This window comes from Acanthopagrus latus, chromosome 19 (genome assembly GCF_904848185.1).
Source record: "Acanthopagrus latus isolate v.2019 chromosome 19, fAcaLat1.1, whole genome shotgun sequence".
NCBI classification, from domain to species: Eukaryota; Metazoa; Chordata; class Actinopteri; order Spariformes; family Sparidae; genus Acanthopagrus; species Acanthopagrus latus.
The window spans coordinates 23547742-23566240 of NC_051057.1; the positions used below are offsets into that span (position 1 = coordinate 23547742).

At 44.4% G+C, this 18499-nt stretch overlaps 2 protein-coding genes across 4 annotated transcripts in view; both read right to left on the reverse strand.

The window, feature by feature from the left end:
• Positions 1 to 18499, reverse strand: part of LOC119009057 (NACHT, LRR and PYD domains-containing protein 14-like) — a 308098-nt gene that overhangs the window by 151625 nt on the left and 137974 nt on the right. The gene's annotated exons all lie outside the window — the stretch shown is intronic.
• LOC119009049 (sodium channel protein type 4 subunit alpha-like) overlaps positions 1 to 18499 on the reverse strand; it is a 159284-nt gene that overhangs the window by 96685 nt on the left and 44100 nt on the right. For 2 of the 3 annotated variants that reach the window (XM_037079965.1, XM_037079963.1), the window contains exons 7-9: positions 11756 to 11847; positions 9432 to 9674; positions 1697 to 1760 (exon numbers count right to left, since the gene is read on the reverse strand). In XM_037079965.1, the coding sequence (XP_036935860.1) occupies positions 1697 to 1760; positions 9432 to 9674; positions 11756 to 11847 (399 nt within the window). Of the gene's footprint in view, positions 1 to 1696; positions 1761 to 9431; positions 9675 to 11755; positions 11848 to 13132; positions 13225 to 18499 lie in introns of all 3 variants that reach the window. The other variant, XM_037079964.1, reaches the window with a different exon arrangement.

Here is an 18499-nt window from a genome sequence, read left to right on the forward strand (position 1 = left end):
ACCTTCAGCCTCCGGAGCAAAATATTTGCAGAACTAAAGACTCAAGCTGCTGTTTGTTTGGTTTCTCTCTCACAGACGAAACGAAACGAAGCCAAATCTGTTTCCATCTTTCTGCTGTGTACATTTTTCTAACAGCTCCAAACACTCGGCCGTCTGACAAATATGCTGTTTTTTTCCTGGTTGCTCTCAGACTCAGATGAATATGAATGGAAGCCTGTGTGTCTCGGTGGTTATGAAGGTTGTAAGTGACAAGCCGTCATGTCGGATGAGTGACGGGAGAAACAAAGAGGCGCTGATGTTTTTGTCTCTTTCTCGCTGACAAAACAAAACAAAAAGCTTTTCACGCTCGTGTTTCTCAGCTTCATGCCAGTCGAAACCTCAGGCGGCAGAGAGCTCGCAGATATCGTCGAAACCATTTCTCATGTGAAGATGTTAAATGAAGGTTTACAGGAAGATCTGGGTTAGTTGAAGGTCGTATCCCAGAGCTGAGGGATGATGCTGATGTGGTTTTCATGAGTGCAACACAGTCTGGGATGTTTCAGAGGGTTCAGGGGTTTAAAAGGAAAGTCAGGTGAAAGTCTAAAGGCTTCAACATCAACTCCCTCAAGAACCTTTAGACAAAACAGAATAAAAATGTCTGGTTTTCTTGCTTTAACTCAGATCTTTCTATATAATGCAACCTCCTCACAGTTAACCCACATGGAGCCATGTTAAATAATTAAAAGTGCTGAACTGATCAATCATCACGCTCCTGTAACACCATCATGCTGACGTTTTAAAAAATAATGATCAAAATCGATGCAGCAGAACCAGATACGTTTGTCCTACATCACCCACAATGCATCTGCAGCTGCGTTAGGCGATGAGGAGGAGCTACAGAGGTCTGCTCAGCTCACTGTTGTGTTACTTCACGCTGCACTTGAACGCACCGCAAAGACAACAGCTGCAGGTCAACTAGCTGGAACACTCTGCACCTGTACAAGAGGAAATACCTGTCCTACCTGCAGGGAACGTCGTCTCTGTTCATCGTTCAAGAAGGGAAACCAGAAGACTCAGAACTGTGGATATACAGCCCCTGTTATGATAAATCAACGTTCTGGAGGTGAAGTGCAGAAAAATTAAGGGAATCATCACTAAACAGGTGAAATCATGGATACTAGGATGACCACGAGTTTCTTCTCCTGCTGATTCTCTTTGCTGAACAGCCAATCAGAGTTGACAAAGAGCGATTCCCAAAGCTCAGTCGTCCAACAAGACTAAATAGTACAAAAGTTTCAGGACACACCACAAAAACGGATCTGAACAGTTTCGTTCCATCTGGAGAGACTTTGTTCACATACGTGAAGTCATCGCACGTTTCCAGTTTTATAAAGCTGCTGAAAACCTTTAAAAGCTCAGAACCATTCGTCGCCTGCAACCATTGCTCCATTAATTCTGACCTAACAGAAGAATAACCGAACATTTCACAGATCCAAAGTGTCACCAGCTCCTGAACTTCAACACGAGAATTCCCACAATCACAAACTTCTTTGCACGTTTCTTGTCCGAGTTAACAATCAGTGCGACACGTTCCAGCAGCCGTCGCTCTGATCCTCCAGCACCCACAGCGGGGGGGAGAATCCAACTCACACTTCCACATTTCAGCTTCTCAATGCTTCAGAAACACCGAACACGTGAAGAGAAAACGAGCACTCACCCTGCGTCGCTGCCGTTCCCACAGATTAAGGCATCCTTGGCTCCCTCCACCTTGTAGAAGTTATCTAGAAGGAAAGAAATTAAAAATGTCAGATTCCAGTTTCTGATGAAGCATAAAGACATCGTCCTGCTGACCTCCACCCTCCAACACCACCTCTCCAGACTCTCCAGTTTGTTTCTGCAGATGTTCTGGTTCTAGTTAAGTCTTCATGTTTTAATTGGTGTGAGGGAACTTAAAACCTGAGAATCATTTTGCCTACTTATTCTCCTCTCCTCTACACTGTACATGTCAGAGTGTTTCAGGTGCGTTCAGGTGACTCCCTGTGCTCAGGTGAAGTCAGTGTTCAGCCCTCCGTCTCTCTGTCTGTGTTGCAGTCGGATCAATAAACTCATCAGGCTGTTTCGGCTGGTTAGACACAAGCAGGAGGCCGTAAAACCAAAACCATTACCGCCATTCGCCGAGCATTTATTCAACACTCAAATCTAACCACAAGCCATTCAGCAAGTACATTAAAACACATTTACCATCATCGCATGGAGTGCTCCGGTACTCCTGCAGCCCAAACACACCACAGCATCAGACACAACAAGTTCAAAAAGCTTTTAATGCACATCGGCAGGAAGAAAACAACTTCTTAACTTCTGTTGTGGTCAGGATGAATTCCAGAGGACGGGATTAATGTGTTTGACCCGGAGCACCAGAGACGGGCCGATACCAGCGCTTCACTCAAGGCTGCCCGACTGTCGGGAAGCAAATGATAAAGATTCTGATGGAGTCTTCAAAATCACGTCAAGCAGACGAGTTTTATACAGTTTCTGTGCTAAAAGAGCAGAAGAAGAAGTTCTGATCCAGCTTGTTTCCTCCAGTACAGTAACAGAGTTCAGGCTCTGACATGGACTCAGAGGATCAGAGTAAAAAGTCTCCCTCTGAAGGACATTTGTGCTCAAAGCTAACTGAAGCTCACGTCATATTAATAGAATTCAAAGACTATTAAAGTTAAAGGTAGAATCAGTAGGATTTTGTCCCAGCTGCTCCTGAACGCACCACAAAGACAGTTGATGGTTGAGTCTCATTCCCAGGACGTCAAATAGACACATGTTGGGTTGGTAAAGCGTCCCGAGCAGCAACAAAGAGAGAAAATCAGAAACTCTCTGCAGATACGAGACACTAACACGCCTTTTCTCCACATTCCAGCCTCCCTCTCTGTCTGTTTACGGCTTCTTACGGCTTTCACGTCTTTGTCCCGTCTCGCTGCGTCTGATTGGTCCACATCAGTCTGCTGATGTTGGGAAATAACAAGAATCCAGAATTCACCTCAGATGCATCAAACTAAAGTAACAAGGCTGTTGTGAAGCTGTGAGGAGGAGAAAGTTCAGGTGTAGAGAGGAGAAGTCACACAGAGACTCAGAGTAAATGTACTGCAGTACAGTCAGGAAGTATTTGTTCCTTCAGACGTCTACAATCAAAACACCAGAACAAACCACAGATATTTTGAAACTCTTTTGGTTGAACCTGTTCTCGTCACCTCAACAGCTCCTTTAAAAACTCATTTGCAGATTGTCGGGTGGACCAGCAGAGCCAGACCTCCTGGAGGAGGAAACATCTGGAGTCACGTCAGGCTCTGAACTTCTCTACAAGCTGGATCTTATTTTCTTGGAGCGTCACTGTACTGCAGCTCCTCACACAGACTGTCCTGAGTGACAGACGGCCATCTGTTGAGATTTTTACTCCTCTGAAGATCCAAAAGCTGTGAAAAACATCACTTCCTGTTTGTGAGCCGTCATGTGAGGAAGCTGCTCCTCTGTGAGCCGGCGTTACGTAACGGAGACGTGGACCCCGACAGACGAGGGATCTCCACCGCCGCACAAACAACTCCTGAACAGAAACACTGACCTTAAATGCCGGCCTGACATTTTCATCCATTTGCCTTACGGGAACGACTACTCAGGGTCCTTATCTTTTATTCAGCACACAATTCGGACCACATGCATTTAACTCCGGCCATTATGAACGATTACACAGCATTCCAATAGAAACATATTAAAATGGGCTTCATGTTCTGATCGCGCTCCTAAATGTACCCGAGGAAACAAAAGAAGCCGCTGAACTGGAGCCTGTCAGAGAGACAAAGCGTTTCAACATTTCAGAGTCTACAAAGAAAACTAAAACCTTGTTCTTCCTCATTTCTTTATTGTGACGATCCACCTACAAAGTTTTCCCTTTCCGACAAACAAAACCAGTTCTTCGGTGCGTCTGCTCGTCTCCGACCGCGTCTGACCGCCGCTGCACCAAAAGGCACTTAAGCTTTTTAGGAGCGCAGCCGTTCATTTGTTATCGAGTGCTTCTGGGAGACGGCGTCCCGGCTGGCACGCAACAAAACTCCTGTAGTCTGAAGTGCTTTTGTTCACGAGCTCAGAGTAACCACGAAGCCTTCACGCATCATGACATCAGTCACCGAGGCGTTTTCTCCCCAGACAAACAGACAGGAGCAGCCTACTCACAGTCATTACCTCAGACTCCAGGTTTCCAAAACTCCCCCCCAAAATAAATGCACATTAGCCCACGGACTGACATTTAATAAAGGTTTTTTTTTTCACAGCGACCCCCGTCTGGGAAGATTTCACAGAGCTGCAGAAACTGGGAAAATTGTCTCTACAGGATATCGAGAGAGTGGGCTTAATTTCATTTCCTTTTAAAACTCAAGAGCAGCAAATTGCCCTGACAAGCCGAAACACACCTCCACGCTTCGCTCGCACACTCTCATCTGCAGGAGCTGCGTTTACATGATGGAAAGCTGCAGGTAGGACAGAGTTATTCATCACAGAGACACGGAGACGCTGCCAGACTTGTTTAACTGCTCCAAAAATAAAGGAAACATATTAATCAGTGATTCATTAGCTGACAAAACCAAAACATGTTACTGAACACAGGAAAATAAAAGCGTTGAACGAGATGAACAGCTGATATTAAAGCTGATGTCTGAGAGAACAAACCATCTGAAGCTGAAGTCCACATACTTTCCTACGGAAGCCCAGAGGGACAAGTGAGGACATGTGTGCTCTCCTTGTTTTCTGTCCTGTGTTTAAGATTTGAAACTGTAAAAACTAAAAAAAAAGGAAAAAGCCACGATCATTTTTTAAGTGCCTCAATTAATTTTTTTTCTATATGTGAAACCATGTAGAAAAAGAAATAAAAACTGACTTCACATCAACATGGAGGGAGGAGAGGGTGACTGAGTTTTTACGTTTTGGGTGAACTGCTCCTTTAAAGGTTCCTGTCAGGTGTCAGCAGAGCCTCAACCTGAAGAATAACTCTGGTTCTGCTTCCTGTATAAATCTGCTGTCGGCCGGTAATATCAGCTCTGATGTCTGTGGATGTTGATTCAAGATGTCTGATGATGCTGCCGGGCCGGCTCTGCCCAGACAGAACAAACAGGGCATGATGGGAAATGTTTAGCGTGGAGAACATCCACCATTGATCTCCCTCTGAAGGCTGTTTTCAGATCAGCCGAGCGGGGACGAGCTTTAACGCCGCTGCTCGGCTCTCAGGTTTCACGGCAGCTTTTAGAGGTCGATACGGGAGCCTGCGGGGGACATTTGTTTGATGTGACTGATGGCAAAGCAAACTGGAAATGAATAAATAGACGGTACATTAGCAAGAAGCAGCATGTCCCGACAAACAACATTACTGTAAGCTCCAGGTCGCCTCTGTTTTGGGCGGTTTGAGCCTTTAACAGCAGTGAAGACAGTCGGACCTCTGCTGACGGTCTGTTCTCCTTCTGCTCTCTTACTTTAAATAACCACACATCTGGTTTTGGATAATGAGCAGGTTTACCCCCAGGTGTGTGTTTCAGTGTGCTGCTGACCTCACAGAACCAGGTGGTGAGAAAACATCGTAGGTGTTCTTATAAACCTGAGCTGGTGTCAACTGTGCTCGTGTAGCTCTGAGTTCATTTGCAGAGAGAAATAAAAGAGGCATAATCGTATCAAAAGGCTCCCGAGGAAACTTCCTATCAGGTAAAAACCTCTAAAGTATAACAGAAGATCTAAGTCAGGTGGACATCAAACACACAACCTGCTGCAGATCCAGACCGTGTGGAGGAATAAACACCTGGAGTCTCATCGGGTTCCGACCTGGAGCCGTTTACCAAATTAATTTTATTTCATGAACGAAACGTTACAGAGAGGAGACCGAGAACCAGAACCAGAACCAGAGTCTCTGCTGAATGCTGACTTCACTCAGAGCTTCACCTCAACTCTCTAATGTTCTAAAGAGTTCTTCTGGTTCTGTTGGGTCTGGTTCTCAGACTTCCTTCCTCTCTGACTGACCGAGGTTTGCGTTTTTTTGTTTCACGTGAAATTAAAGGTCCCATATCATAAAAAACAGGTTTTCTCTGGTCTCTACATATATAAGCTGGTCCTCCCTGAGCCTGCAGCCCCACTGGTACCACGGAGCTCCTACAGGCTGGTCAGAATCTGCTCCTGTCGTCACGTAACTAAAGGAGTCATTATCATAGTCCGGCCTCCTCTGAGCGGAGACAGGAGATATCTGAGAGGAGGCTTCATCCCCGAGGTGAAGGTCGGTGTGTCCAGCAGTGAGACAGCAGAGTTTCACTCAGAGCTGGACACACAAATTACTCTGTTGTTGGTTGTATAAACCGACATCAGTGTCTATATTCTGTCCCAGCTGCAGAACAACAGAAACGACAGTGTTTACGTTTCATTTTTAAGACAACGTGCCGGCTGCGGTCCGTGTTAGCTTGTGTGTGTTTGCTAATCGCTTCACATCTGACTGCTTCAGTAACGAGGGTCAGTACAAAGGTCGACACTGACCCTCGTAAAAGGATCAGTCCAAACCATACCGGACCCAGCAAACTGCACCCGAGCCACCGAGAAGTGTCGCCGCGGTTTGATAGTATTTATAGTTGCTACGAGTCTGGTGAAGTCAGCTGGACACTGGCTAACTAGTTAGCTCCGCTTCGGTCCGCTATGCAATGGCGTTTAATGTTAATAATATTACGATGCAGCTTGGTTGTCACAGTAAAACGTCTGGAAACATGCAGACTGGAGACAGAGACGATGCGAACAGTGTCCAAGAGTTTGGAGACAAACACAGCTTTCTCTAGCTGTTAGCCGTTAGCTTCACGCTAGCAACTGTTACAACACATACGAACAAACTAACATTATACAGACACACTAACCATTCTGAAACGTCCTGCTGCAGCCACAGAGTCTGGACTTCTTCAGCAGCTTCTCCTTCTGGGTCCGGTTCTGGGTCAAACTGGTTCGGGTGAACGAAGAAATCTCCGCGAGCCACAGCGATACATATATACATCCACCATAAACATTAGCGCATGCTAACCGCTAACGCAAGGGGCTTCCCCTCCCTGAGAGTGACGTAGCAGGAAGAGCTCTCCAAGTGGGCGTGGACAGACGGAGCTCATTAGCATTTAAAGGTGCAGGCACAGAAACAGACTGCTGTGAATAGAGCTCTGTAGAGCGACTTTAGACAGCTGAAATTCAGGATGGGTTTGGGGCAATGCATATCGGATAGAGAGTTTTTGGACCTCTTACAGCTGTGTGAAACTGATGAAAAACATAATATGGGATCTTAAAAAACATTCTGTTAATGTGAGGTCATCTCTTGTCGGGATGATGAAGGAAAAGAAGAAATAAGATGAAGAGAGAAAAGACAATGAGCAGCTCAGGTTTCATCTGACAGCAGCGTTAAGTGTTTACCTTAACCCTGACCTCGACCTGTGTGTGTGTGTGTGTGTGTGTGTGTGTGTGTGTGTGTGTGTGTGTGTGTGTGTGTGTGTGCTGCCTGACCTCTATATGCTTATATATACTGTGTGTCTGTGTGTGTGTAAAAGTGTGTTCACATAACGTATATTATGTTCCTGGACAACATGTCAAACAGTGTATATACCAACTGACCTGACATGACCTTCGTGTGTGTGTGTGTGTGTGTGTGTGTGTGTGTGTGTGTTGGCGCGCAGTATTTTCCAGTCCATTTAGGAAACAATGCTGGCTCGTGCAGCGTTGTTCCGTCAGTCAGTGTCTCGTGTTCCTGCTGCTCTTGATTGTTGTTAAAATGTTGGAAATGTCCCTTTATTTTTCATTCTGTTATTATTGTGCTTATTTTACTGGAAGCCGACGTGCTCTATCAGAACTGGACACCACATGTCATCATATATGAGGGGAAGTTTTTCTTTTCACATCTTATTTACATAAAGGTCCGCCGTGGAGGATTTTATCAAAAACTCTGCAGTGATTTCTTAATTTCTGATGATTGCACACTGTTGAAAACATATTTACATACATAATAAAATCATCTCGACCAATAGATCCTCTTCAGTCCTGCACACCGGACCTTTAATGGTCTTTACATGACAGCCGGCTCCAGGTCTTCAGGACACGTTTCAGCCAGACATCTTAACTTTTCCAGACAAAAACAAATCACTTCTCCGAAAGTCTCAAAGAACACGAAGAACAACAGCACAACACCTCTGTGTCTTCAATATTCAGTCACTGTAACTGAGGAGTTCACAGTCGACCAGACTGCTGCTCGAGGTTTCAGTATTTGTAAATGTGAACCCACTGGATGGTTGCAGAGAGAACCAGGTCACTGACTGACGGTGTGAACATCGAGCGTCCAAGTGAATTATTCCACAAAGATAGAAGCAACAAACCTTCACATGAACCTCTGGGAGCAGACTGAGCTATTCACACCTTAAAGACTTAATTTCTTCATTGAAACATGCTAAAATCAACACCTGAAACTAGACATCTTAAGTGATGCTAACATTAAAGGAGGAAAAGACACTGAACATTACAGAGACCCCATCGTAGTCTTCACACATCGTCACCGCAATTAAAATAAAAGCACGATAAAAGCTCTACTTCTTAGGAGACTTAAAAAGGTTCAATTCAAGAGCCAAGTTCTCGTCAACTTATACAGAGTAATAGAAAGCAGCAGAAGTTTGTCAAAGCACTGTATGTTTCTGATTCAACCATCACACCAGTAACCACAACAGCACCAGACTCCCTCAACAAATCACACGATTTTAAGAATTGTTTCATGAGGAGAAACTTAACAAACTTTGTGAGACTTTACTACTTTAAATTAATAACTGGTGCCTTCTGGCAAATTCAGCATTCAATCAAAACATGGAGTTGTTGTAGTACCAGCCTGTCTGCTCCAGATTAAAGACTATAACATATTGACAGTAAACATGTCAAATTTTACAAACGGCAACCAAGATAAGTTACTTCTTTGTCATCTGTGGAAAAAGTCCCCAGACTCCCTTAACAAACCGCTCAATTTTGAGACTTTTTGCGTAAGAGAAACTTTATAAACGTTGTGAAATGTTGTCTTCAACACATTCTTCAGCGTGTAAGCCTTCTTGTTAATTCAGCAACTTCATGGATGAAAATATTTCTTTCTTTGTCTAAGAAATGTTTCTGTTCTGAAGTGAGATCTGAGATGTCAGCACAGAGTCTGAAGGATACTAGAAGACAGCAGCCAACCAGCCACAGCCTGTTCACCATGCTGCCATCTGACACCAGATCAGAATTATGCCGTACCACCAGACTACACAGCAGCTTCACTCCTTAGATCAATCATCACACTCCACTGCAAATTTGTCTTATGGGGCATAAATGAAATTGAATTTGCCCTTAGAAGGACACATAATGAACATTTCCACAGCAACAGTTCAGAGTTTGACTCTCACCCTCGTCGTTGATGAAGTCCTTCAGGGAGGCCCAGGTCTTGTTGTTGCAGTAGAAGGACGTGTTGGTCGGCAGGCTGCCGTTGACGCAGTGCGCCGTGCTGCGGACACACTTCTGCCGCAGGTTCCCCATGAAGAGCTGCAGGCCGATGAGGGCGAAGACGCTCAGACAGAAGACGGTGAGGATCATCACGTCGGCGAGCTTCTTCACCGACTGGATCAGAGCACCGACGATGGTCTTCAGGCCTGCCGGACCGCCGGGGACGCAGACAGGATTAACATTTAGGAAAATGTTATTGTGGCAACGAACCCTCAACTAACACAATGACATCATTATTTGACAACACGTATTTACAAAAATTTGATTTTTAAATTGAACCCAAAAAAATCAATGAAACACAAGCAGTTGGTTTAAACAAAGGGTCACACATGTTGTACTTGAAGTGCTTTAATCAATGAATCAGGAGCAATAAAGATGGCAGCCACCTTCACTGAAGTCATTATCCAAATTTACAGCCTCCATCCAAAATGCAAAATCTTAAATATTTCACTCCAGTCCCAAAGGGGACATACATTTTGAATTTGTCGAAGAAAAACTTGAGGACATCAATATTTATTCTTTGTTCCAAAGCTAATTAGACCAAAGGGCCACCACCTTTATGCTCCAGTTATTTGGAGGAAGTAACTCTAATCAGCCAATAGAAATATAACTCTGCTGTGAGGTGAAAATCTCCTTCAGCCACATTCGGTTTTATTTCATACATGTTCATTTTGTTCTTTTCTTGGAAGTTGAAAGTTTTCACCTGAGAGCAGCTTTTTTTCAAAAGTGTTTCAACTGTGGAAAATAAAAGTCACTGTCACCAACAGAAAGAAGCAAAACAGACCACGAACTCCCCACTGACATTCAGATAAAAACACAACACACACGTGAACATATGGTGAAAACAGCAGGAACACAACACACTCCGAACACAAAGGGTGCAGACAAGTTGACTGTCCTCGGCCAATCTTACCGAATCCAAGACAACCAGTTTCTCTTTTCACTTTTCATTTGAGTGAATTCATTAGATACAGACACTTGACTCAAATCTTCCCTCGTCAGTTTAATAAGATTCACATTGTTCTTGTTAGCATGGAAGCGTCTGTAAGCTAATGAATGATTACGTTTAGTCATGGCTGCAGTGATGACATGCTCTCCACATGTTGCTACGGCTGTGATAGAGTTATAACATGTGTTAGACATTGTTATAACGAGGCCACAGCATGAGTATGGTTTAATAACGCTGCTGGCGCTGCATGCTAACATGCACAGTGGAGTCATACAGAGGCTAGCCAGCGACACATTCATAGAAACAGTTCAACATTTGGTTATTTAAAGTTATAATCTACACCTTTAATCACAGGACTGAAGCCTTCACTCCCCCTCCAATCAATTGACCCATCTTTTAATGTTCCCATGACGTCATAATTGATGTATTTAATCACGTATTTCTTAATCTATACCTCATTTATATGCACAACAATGAACCAACGCTGTTCATCCTGAACTCTTGCTGCTAACAGCATCCAACAAGAAAAGAGGACAGTTGCAGTCCTGAGGTGATGCATAGAGTTTCCTAATGGACAGGTACTGATAGATTTGTTGCTAAATTAACTACTAATTGCTGCTAAATGTAGCATTTCTTGCTAGCTGCCTGTTCTTAAAGGTAACATGGCAAATATCACTTCACTTATTGATGCATGGAAACTTAAATATAAAGGCCAACAATAAACAAACTGATCTACTGATTGGACTGGATTATATTTTGGCTCCTGCTTAACAAAGATCTCTTTACTGAAATTTTTATGTTTTCATTATTTTAACAATTTGACAGCTTCAGTATTTGAATCAGGTAACAAATTGTGCCAAGTGAGTCGGCAACAGCTGTTGTTTCAATATGTCAATAAAAATGTCAGCTCTGTATTTAGATAACAGTCATGTTTTCTGATATTACATTATATATATTTTCAGTTATGACAAATGGAGGAAGTCAACTACACGGGTGAAGCTAGCTCAAGTAGTCAAGGCTGAAACATTAAAGAGTGCAGGAGTGAAGCTGCTGTTTGCTGAGCCTCTGATGTCCACTCACAACCAATTACCAAGAAGACCTCATTGCTTCTCCCTGCATACTACCTATGTGTACTTTATGTAAGTGCATGTTGAAAAGCGGAGAGTAAACAGTAGGTAGTATGCAGGTTAAGATCTCAAACACAGCCACTGATTTAGCGCTTCCAGCAGGCTCCAGCCAGCAGGTTTGATATTCACTCCCCTGCGTTCGCTTCCTCACCTGGGATGACAGAGATGGTTTTGAGCGCTCGCAGCACCCTGAACGTCCTTAAGGCTGACACATTACCCAGGTCCACAAACTCAGTCACATATCTGCAACAAGCCGGGAGACAGAAGCACAAGAACAGACACACACAGAAGGGTTTGACCACACTGAGCAACAACGAGCCGACACGGAGGGATAGAAAGATGGAGATACCGAGAGAGACAGAGAGATACAGTCGAGACAGGCCAGGTCGGATGGTTGGAGGATCAGAGACGGAGACATCGTCTACGAAGAAGAGGAAGTCAGACGGTCGAAGCTGCTCACACGGAAACAAACTGGAGATCAAGTCAAGTCAGTCTGAGTCTCATCAACACACTCGTTCTTCATCATTCTGGGTGTTGAGGGTATTTTTTGGTTTGAAGAACCAACCCAATAAATTATCAAAGTCAAATTTTATTTTTCATTTCAACTATTAAAAATACAAACAAATCAATTTCTTTCAAGTCTTCCAGGACCAGGGAACAGGTCTTGATTAAAGGGGAATTCCGGTATTTTTAAACCTGGCTGTACATTTACATGTTCAGATGTGTAAACAGTTCTTTGGGAATCAGCAGGTCTCGGACTTTATTTCAACATCACCTATGACTCTGTGATGTCCAGACTATCAGAGGAGAGGATGCCAACTAAACAAAAGGAACTTTCAACTCATTATTAGCATCATTACTTTTAAACATTAGAGATCAGTGAGAGGGTTTTAAAACACGTTGTCTGACCTCTGGAGAAGATCTTTGAACAATTTACCATTTCACGGCTTATAACTTCACTACTTCCTTTTTACATTCTTGGTTTGGATTGATGTCAGACTCTTATATTACAACCTGAGCCTGTAAGGGACAAAAACCAAAATATTTAGGAGACGTTACTTTGATGGTCACGGTTGCCCCAAAGGATTACATCGCAGCTGTGTCGGAGCTGCTGGACTGATTTCTACATTTTTGATAAGTATGAATCATTTACACACCAGAACAGGTAAATACAAGGCCCAGGTCTGAAAACAGCAGACTTCCCTTTAAATCCAAAAAATATTTGGTCTATTTTCATGAAATGATTGATAATAACGAGTTAGCTAAAGTCTCCAGTTCAGGATCATGTGTTCAGCGTTTACATGTCTGACTTTTCCTTCCTTGCTGTCCTGTCAGTTCAGATCAGGTGACTACACCTGAGACCCCTGATTGGGCAGAGAGTGGGGAAGTGGGCGGGGTGCTGGTGCTGCAAGACACGGCAGACATGGGACGGACAAGAGAGGACGTTCACGACGACTTTTACGATGACGAGCGTTTGTTTGGGGGGGTTTCTGTCCCGTGTCGACCCCTGGTGGTGGTGAGGCCTTACCTGGGATGACTGAGATAGTTTTCAGGGCTCTCAGCACTCTAAAGGTTCTCAGCGCCTGCAGGTTCCCTACTTTGATAAACTCTGTTAACAGCCTGTAGGGGGCAGTGTGGCGGTTGTCAACATACAACAAAAGAAGAAAAACATAACAAAGTCTGAAAATATGGCGGTGAGTTAAAAGTACAATCCTGTGTTGTGAGAACCAACATTGACCCAAACATTTCAAACAGGAAGCTGTCTGCAGAGTCAGAGCAGCGACTGGCTGGATTATCAGTTCTGACCCGAACACACCCCTCAGCCCCGACACTGAGCCCCGCCGCTCCACTGTGTGTGTTCATGCTCACTGGCTGTGTGATGTGTTGGGACTACAGATCCCTCCAGATGGGCCGAGGGTTATAAGAACTGTTGTTTCTGCTCGTATTTACGATAAAGACTGTCTAAACCAGACCCGCCACCAGCCAGGTAGATGCTGGCTCAGCATAAAGACACCTCTATATGTTAACCCATAAGAAACAATAATCACCGTCCTTAATAAATGTCCTCAAATGGGTCTGGGTTCTTACGGGTCAACTGTAAAGAAAGACGAAGACATTTGATAAATTAATAACAACTCAAATAAACAAAACATATAATAGCAATGACTCCCATCAGCTCAGATGTGACGACGGGTTCGGATGCAGCCGGGCTGAGAGCTGTACGAAGACCAGGCGATGGCGGCCATTTTGGGCCCCTGGTAAGATCAGAGTCATCTGATCCCGAGCTGCCAGCGACCCTCCATTACGGCTCATATTTCACTGGTGTTGACTGGCAGGCTGATTGAATTACTGTGGGCTGGAGGAGGGGCAGCAGCCAGAACAGGCTGGTCAGAATCAAGTAAAGACTAGAAGACAGAACCAGCAACAGCACCGGCAGGCCGGGCTAGCTGGTTAGCATGCTAACTTAGATATCATAGTACGTAGAGTTATAATGTCAAAACTGTTTTGTCTCTTAATTAATATTCAGCTACAACCTTTAAACAAGCTCTTTGTTTATTAACACATACTTTATCAAATCTTGGTTATGTTGGAAAGTAAAAGAGAAAGAGTTGATGACAGCTGATGTTGTGCTGGATCAGGCTCTCGTGTCTTTGAGTTAATAATTCAGATGCTTTTTAATTAACGTAGTGACGATTAAGTGAGAGAGTTTATGACGCCAAGAAGAAATAAAACGCTGCTGCTCTAATGCTGACGAGCCTGGTGCTGCTGGTCTGGTGATGGCAGCCATTAACATGTCATTACACCAGTAATATCACTAACACAGAGGCGGGCCGTGTGTGTGTGTGTGTGTGTGTGTGTGTGTGTGGTCGGGGAGGGGAGGGGAGGGTTATGGACTCTGTTACCATAGGAATCCTGACTCAGTGGGAGGGGAGGAGGGCATCAATCAGACATTTAGTGTGTGTGCGTGAGTGTGATCGTGTGTGTGTGTGTGTCTGAGCATGTGTGCGTGTGTGTCTATTTTCCGACCATCACTCTGGTTTTAATAAAGCTCGGCACAGAGGGGTGATGTGTCAGGGGCAGAGTGTGTGTACGTGTTTTAAGACGTAAAAGATGTGTGTGTTCATACATATAACAGCATTTTTTTGTGTGTGTGTGTGTACAACCACACATGTTCTCCATCCGTGTGTGTGTGTGTGCGTGTGTGTGTGTAGAGGTGACTTATGTGTCCCTGTCCTGCTAAAGATCCATCTGACCGCAGGACAGCCCTCGGTTCAAGGACACACACCTACTGATATTTGTAAGTGTGTGTGTGTGTGTGTGTGTGTGCGTGTGTGTGCGTGTGTGTGTGCGTGTGTGTGTGTGTGTGTGTGTGTGTGTGTGTGTGTGTGTGTGTGCGTGTGTGTGTGCGTGTGTGTGCGTGTGTGTGCGTGTGTGTGTGTGTGTGTGTGTGTGTGTGTGTGTGTGTGTGTGTGTGTGTGTGTGTGTGTGTGTGTGTGTGTGTGTGTGTGTGTGTGTGTGTGTGTGTGTGTGTGTGTGTGTGTGTGTGTGTGTGTGTCGCTCCAGCAGACAGATGGGAGATGAAGGCACAAACAGGTGGAATATTTAAAAAGAAAAGTGTGTGTGTCGTTTAGCGTCTCTGAGAGTTTGAGAGATTTGGATCGACCCCCCGTGAGAGCAGACGAGCAGCAGCGGAGAGTCGGCAGCTGTCACACGGAGAAACAAAACAAGATAAGTTAACAATTTGAAGCTAAATTCACTTATTTCCTTCTCTCAGTTTTAGTAATTAATACTCTCAGATGAGTGAATAATTGCTGCTCGCCGTCTCCTAAATCAGAGCCCACAATTACTTAATTCAGTCCTTCAGATTAACGGCTTCATCCGTTTGTCTCTGTTGTCTCGCTGCAGGACGCTCACATCACACGTGTTCTGTGGAGATTAACTTAATAACTGAAGGAAATCTGCAGCATCAGCAAGTTTCCTTTGGCAAAGAATAAGGTGGGATCATTAATCATGTTGGAGGGAAGTCGTGATGGCAGAAGGTTGTGCTTTAAAACCTCCAGTGTTTCTGTGAGTCATGTGATCGACAAAGAGAAGCTGCGAACGTCTTCCAGGAGAGAAGAGAAGTGAGGAGGTGAGCTGCTGGTGCTGGTGCTGGTGCTGCTGCTGGTGCTGGTGCTGGTCCGGGAACACCAGAATTATTATTGTTCCAGAGAATATATTAAAATACTCAATTACAAGTAAAGTTCTGTTTATAAAATGTCCCTGAAGTAAAAGTGTGTTACTGTTACTGTCACGTCCACGAGGAGGTTCTGATCCACTCCATGTGTTTGTCTCTCTGTCGGTTTGTCAGCAGGATCACACAGAAACTACTGAATGGATCAAACCAGGACCTGGGCGGTGGATCTGTCTCGGTCCAGAATTAAGACCCTGTTCTGGTGGAAGAATCACTTCCCATCACATCTACATGAACATGAATGAACTGATTATCATCTGAAGGAGTTTCCACATTATTCACGTTGACGTTCTGATAAAAGACGTTTTTGGTTTTTGCCCAGTGTGACGTTTCATTCTGTGCATGTTATCAGTTACTTCTGTTCTTTTACGTCTGCGCGCATGAAAAAACATAAAAGAAACTGGATGTCCTTAAAACAAACCAGAACATGAAGAAGGAGAAGATTATTTTACAAATCTGACATGAGGACGGTAAGTGACGTCATGTTCATTTCTTAGATATCTGCTGAGCTTTAAAGAGTCTTTGTTCCCTGAACGCGACCTGTGAGCACCTGTCACACTGCCAGGATCTCCATGAACACAAGGACCAGTTATGTTCCCTCCAAACCATATTTAGAAAAGCAAATCAACAGTAAGTATGAGGAGGAGTACTTGCTGTTCCATGAATCTGGATGAAATGTGTCTTATTTTGGCGGGTTGATAAGAGGAAGCAGTTTTAATGGTGGATTTGTCCTTTAATCCGAGGGCACCTTCATCAAGACGTGCGTTCAGCAGGCGGTCCGGTTGGAGGTGACACCGCTTCATTACACCTCGCACTAACCTCGGAGCCGAGCCGCGGGGTCAACTATTGATCCCATCGGTTCACTCTGATCGTTTATCTTCTCGCCGGCGTCCCCTCGCCGCACGCTCGCGCTCTTTAGCTGCCTGATTGATCGCCACCTGATCGCTAACCAAACCAAACGGCAGCGATTTTCCATCAGTCAGTCAATTACTGAAGTGGCCGGGTCACAGAGGGACCGAGGCTGCGAGGCTGACATCATCATCGGCACTTCTGTTTGCTCCTCACCTATATTCTCTGTTCTCACCTGAACTTTCCTTTATTATCTGTGATTCTTCACTTCAACACATGTATTTCTTTATATCTGTGTAAATATGTTGAAGCATTCAACTGAAGATAAAACCTAAAATCCACAAAGGATTGTAGCAACATGACTCTTTAAAAGGAGCTTTCTGGTGGATTTATATGTTTTAAGAAATAAATAATTCATCTCATGAGGTTTATTAATATTTAAACGTTGAGCGTTGTCACTGGTGGTGCTTTCAGGGACGCTCCGACTGAAACAGATCGATGGGCTGAGCGGTGAGAATTCAAACAGTAAACAAACGTTACGTTGCTGCTCTGTTGAAGTTTCGGGTGTCAGATCGATTAATTGTTGATTTGTTGTTAATATTCAGTCGGTCGCTGGATAATAACTCTACAGTAACTTCCTCTGAGCAGGAGTGAGGTCACATAGTTCCAATCATTCATAGTTCCTCCTGACGAGCAGCGTCGGGGGAGGAGCGTTCCTAATGGACCTCCTCTGACCCGCGACCCCACCACACGGGACACATCGCAGGGTTTCACTCAAGGAGAGTCGAGGTCAGCGGCAGCAGCAAGGCACCGACCCCGCCAGGGTTCAGGGTTCAAATCCCACCAAGGTTCCAACGATTCTACAAATCAACTTTAATTTATCGTCGATGAGTTTACAGATGACTCAGTTGTTTCGCCCTGATCAGAACCAGCTGGTGTTGGACCGGTCTGACATGAGTCCAGAGAAAATCTGTTAAACTGTATTGATTTATTGATTCTGCCTCGTTGAATCCTGATCAGTCACAGGGAGGACAGCAGACCAACTCCGACTGACAGAAATGTGACGCGTTTCAATTCTTCGCTCAAGAAAAAGTACCAACGTGACGATATTAAAGTCCTCAATCACAAGTTCTGCTTTTAAAATGTTGCTGAAGTAAAAGTACAGATGTGTTACTGTCACGTCCACAAGGAGGTTCTGATCCACATCTGGTGGAAGAATCACTAACACAGCGATCGCTGTCTGATTAAACAGAGTTTCCAGATTATTCACGTTTCTTGTCCAGTACAACGGTTTTTTTTTCTGCATGTGTGAAAACATAAAAGAAACCGGATGTCGTTAAAACAAACCAGAACCTGATGAAGGAGAAGTTTATTTTACAAACCTCACATGAGGCCCCGACCGGCGGAGACGCCATGAAGAGTGACGTCATGTTCACCTGTCAGACCTCTGCTGAGCTTGTTCAACAGTAACGGGTCGTTTAAAGTGACACAGGATGAACCGGGTCGTCTCAGAACGTCGGATTATTATATAAAGTTCATAACAGATCAAAACATTTTGACTGGGTTTTATTCTGTCTTGTAGTTTCATCTGTACGATGTCATGATGTAACATATGTTTATAAATACATGACTAATTAATGCAGCCCGTCAGAATAAAAGCCCGTGAATTGTCCGGCTCGCTGCTGGTTCTTCTTCCTCTGAGCGGTCGGAGCTTTTGGGCTGACAGCACAATGAGACGCCTTCAGTAGCTGAGCAGACTTTCTGCTGACTGTGCAGAGGTGTCTGAGCTGAGCTGAACCAGCTGACGTCCAA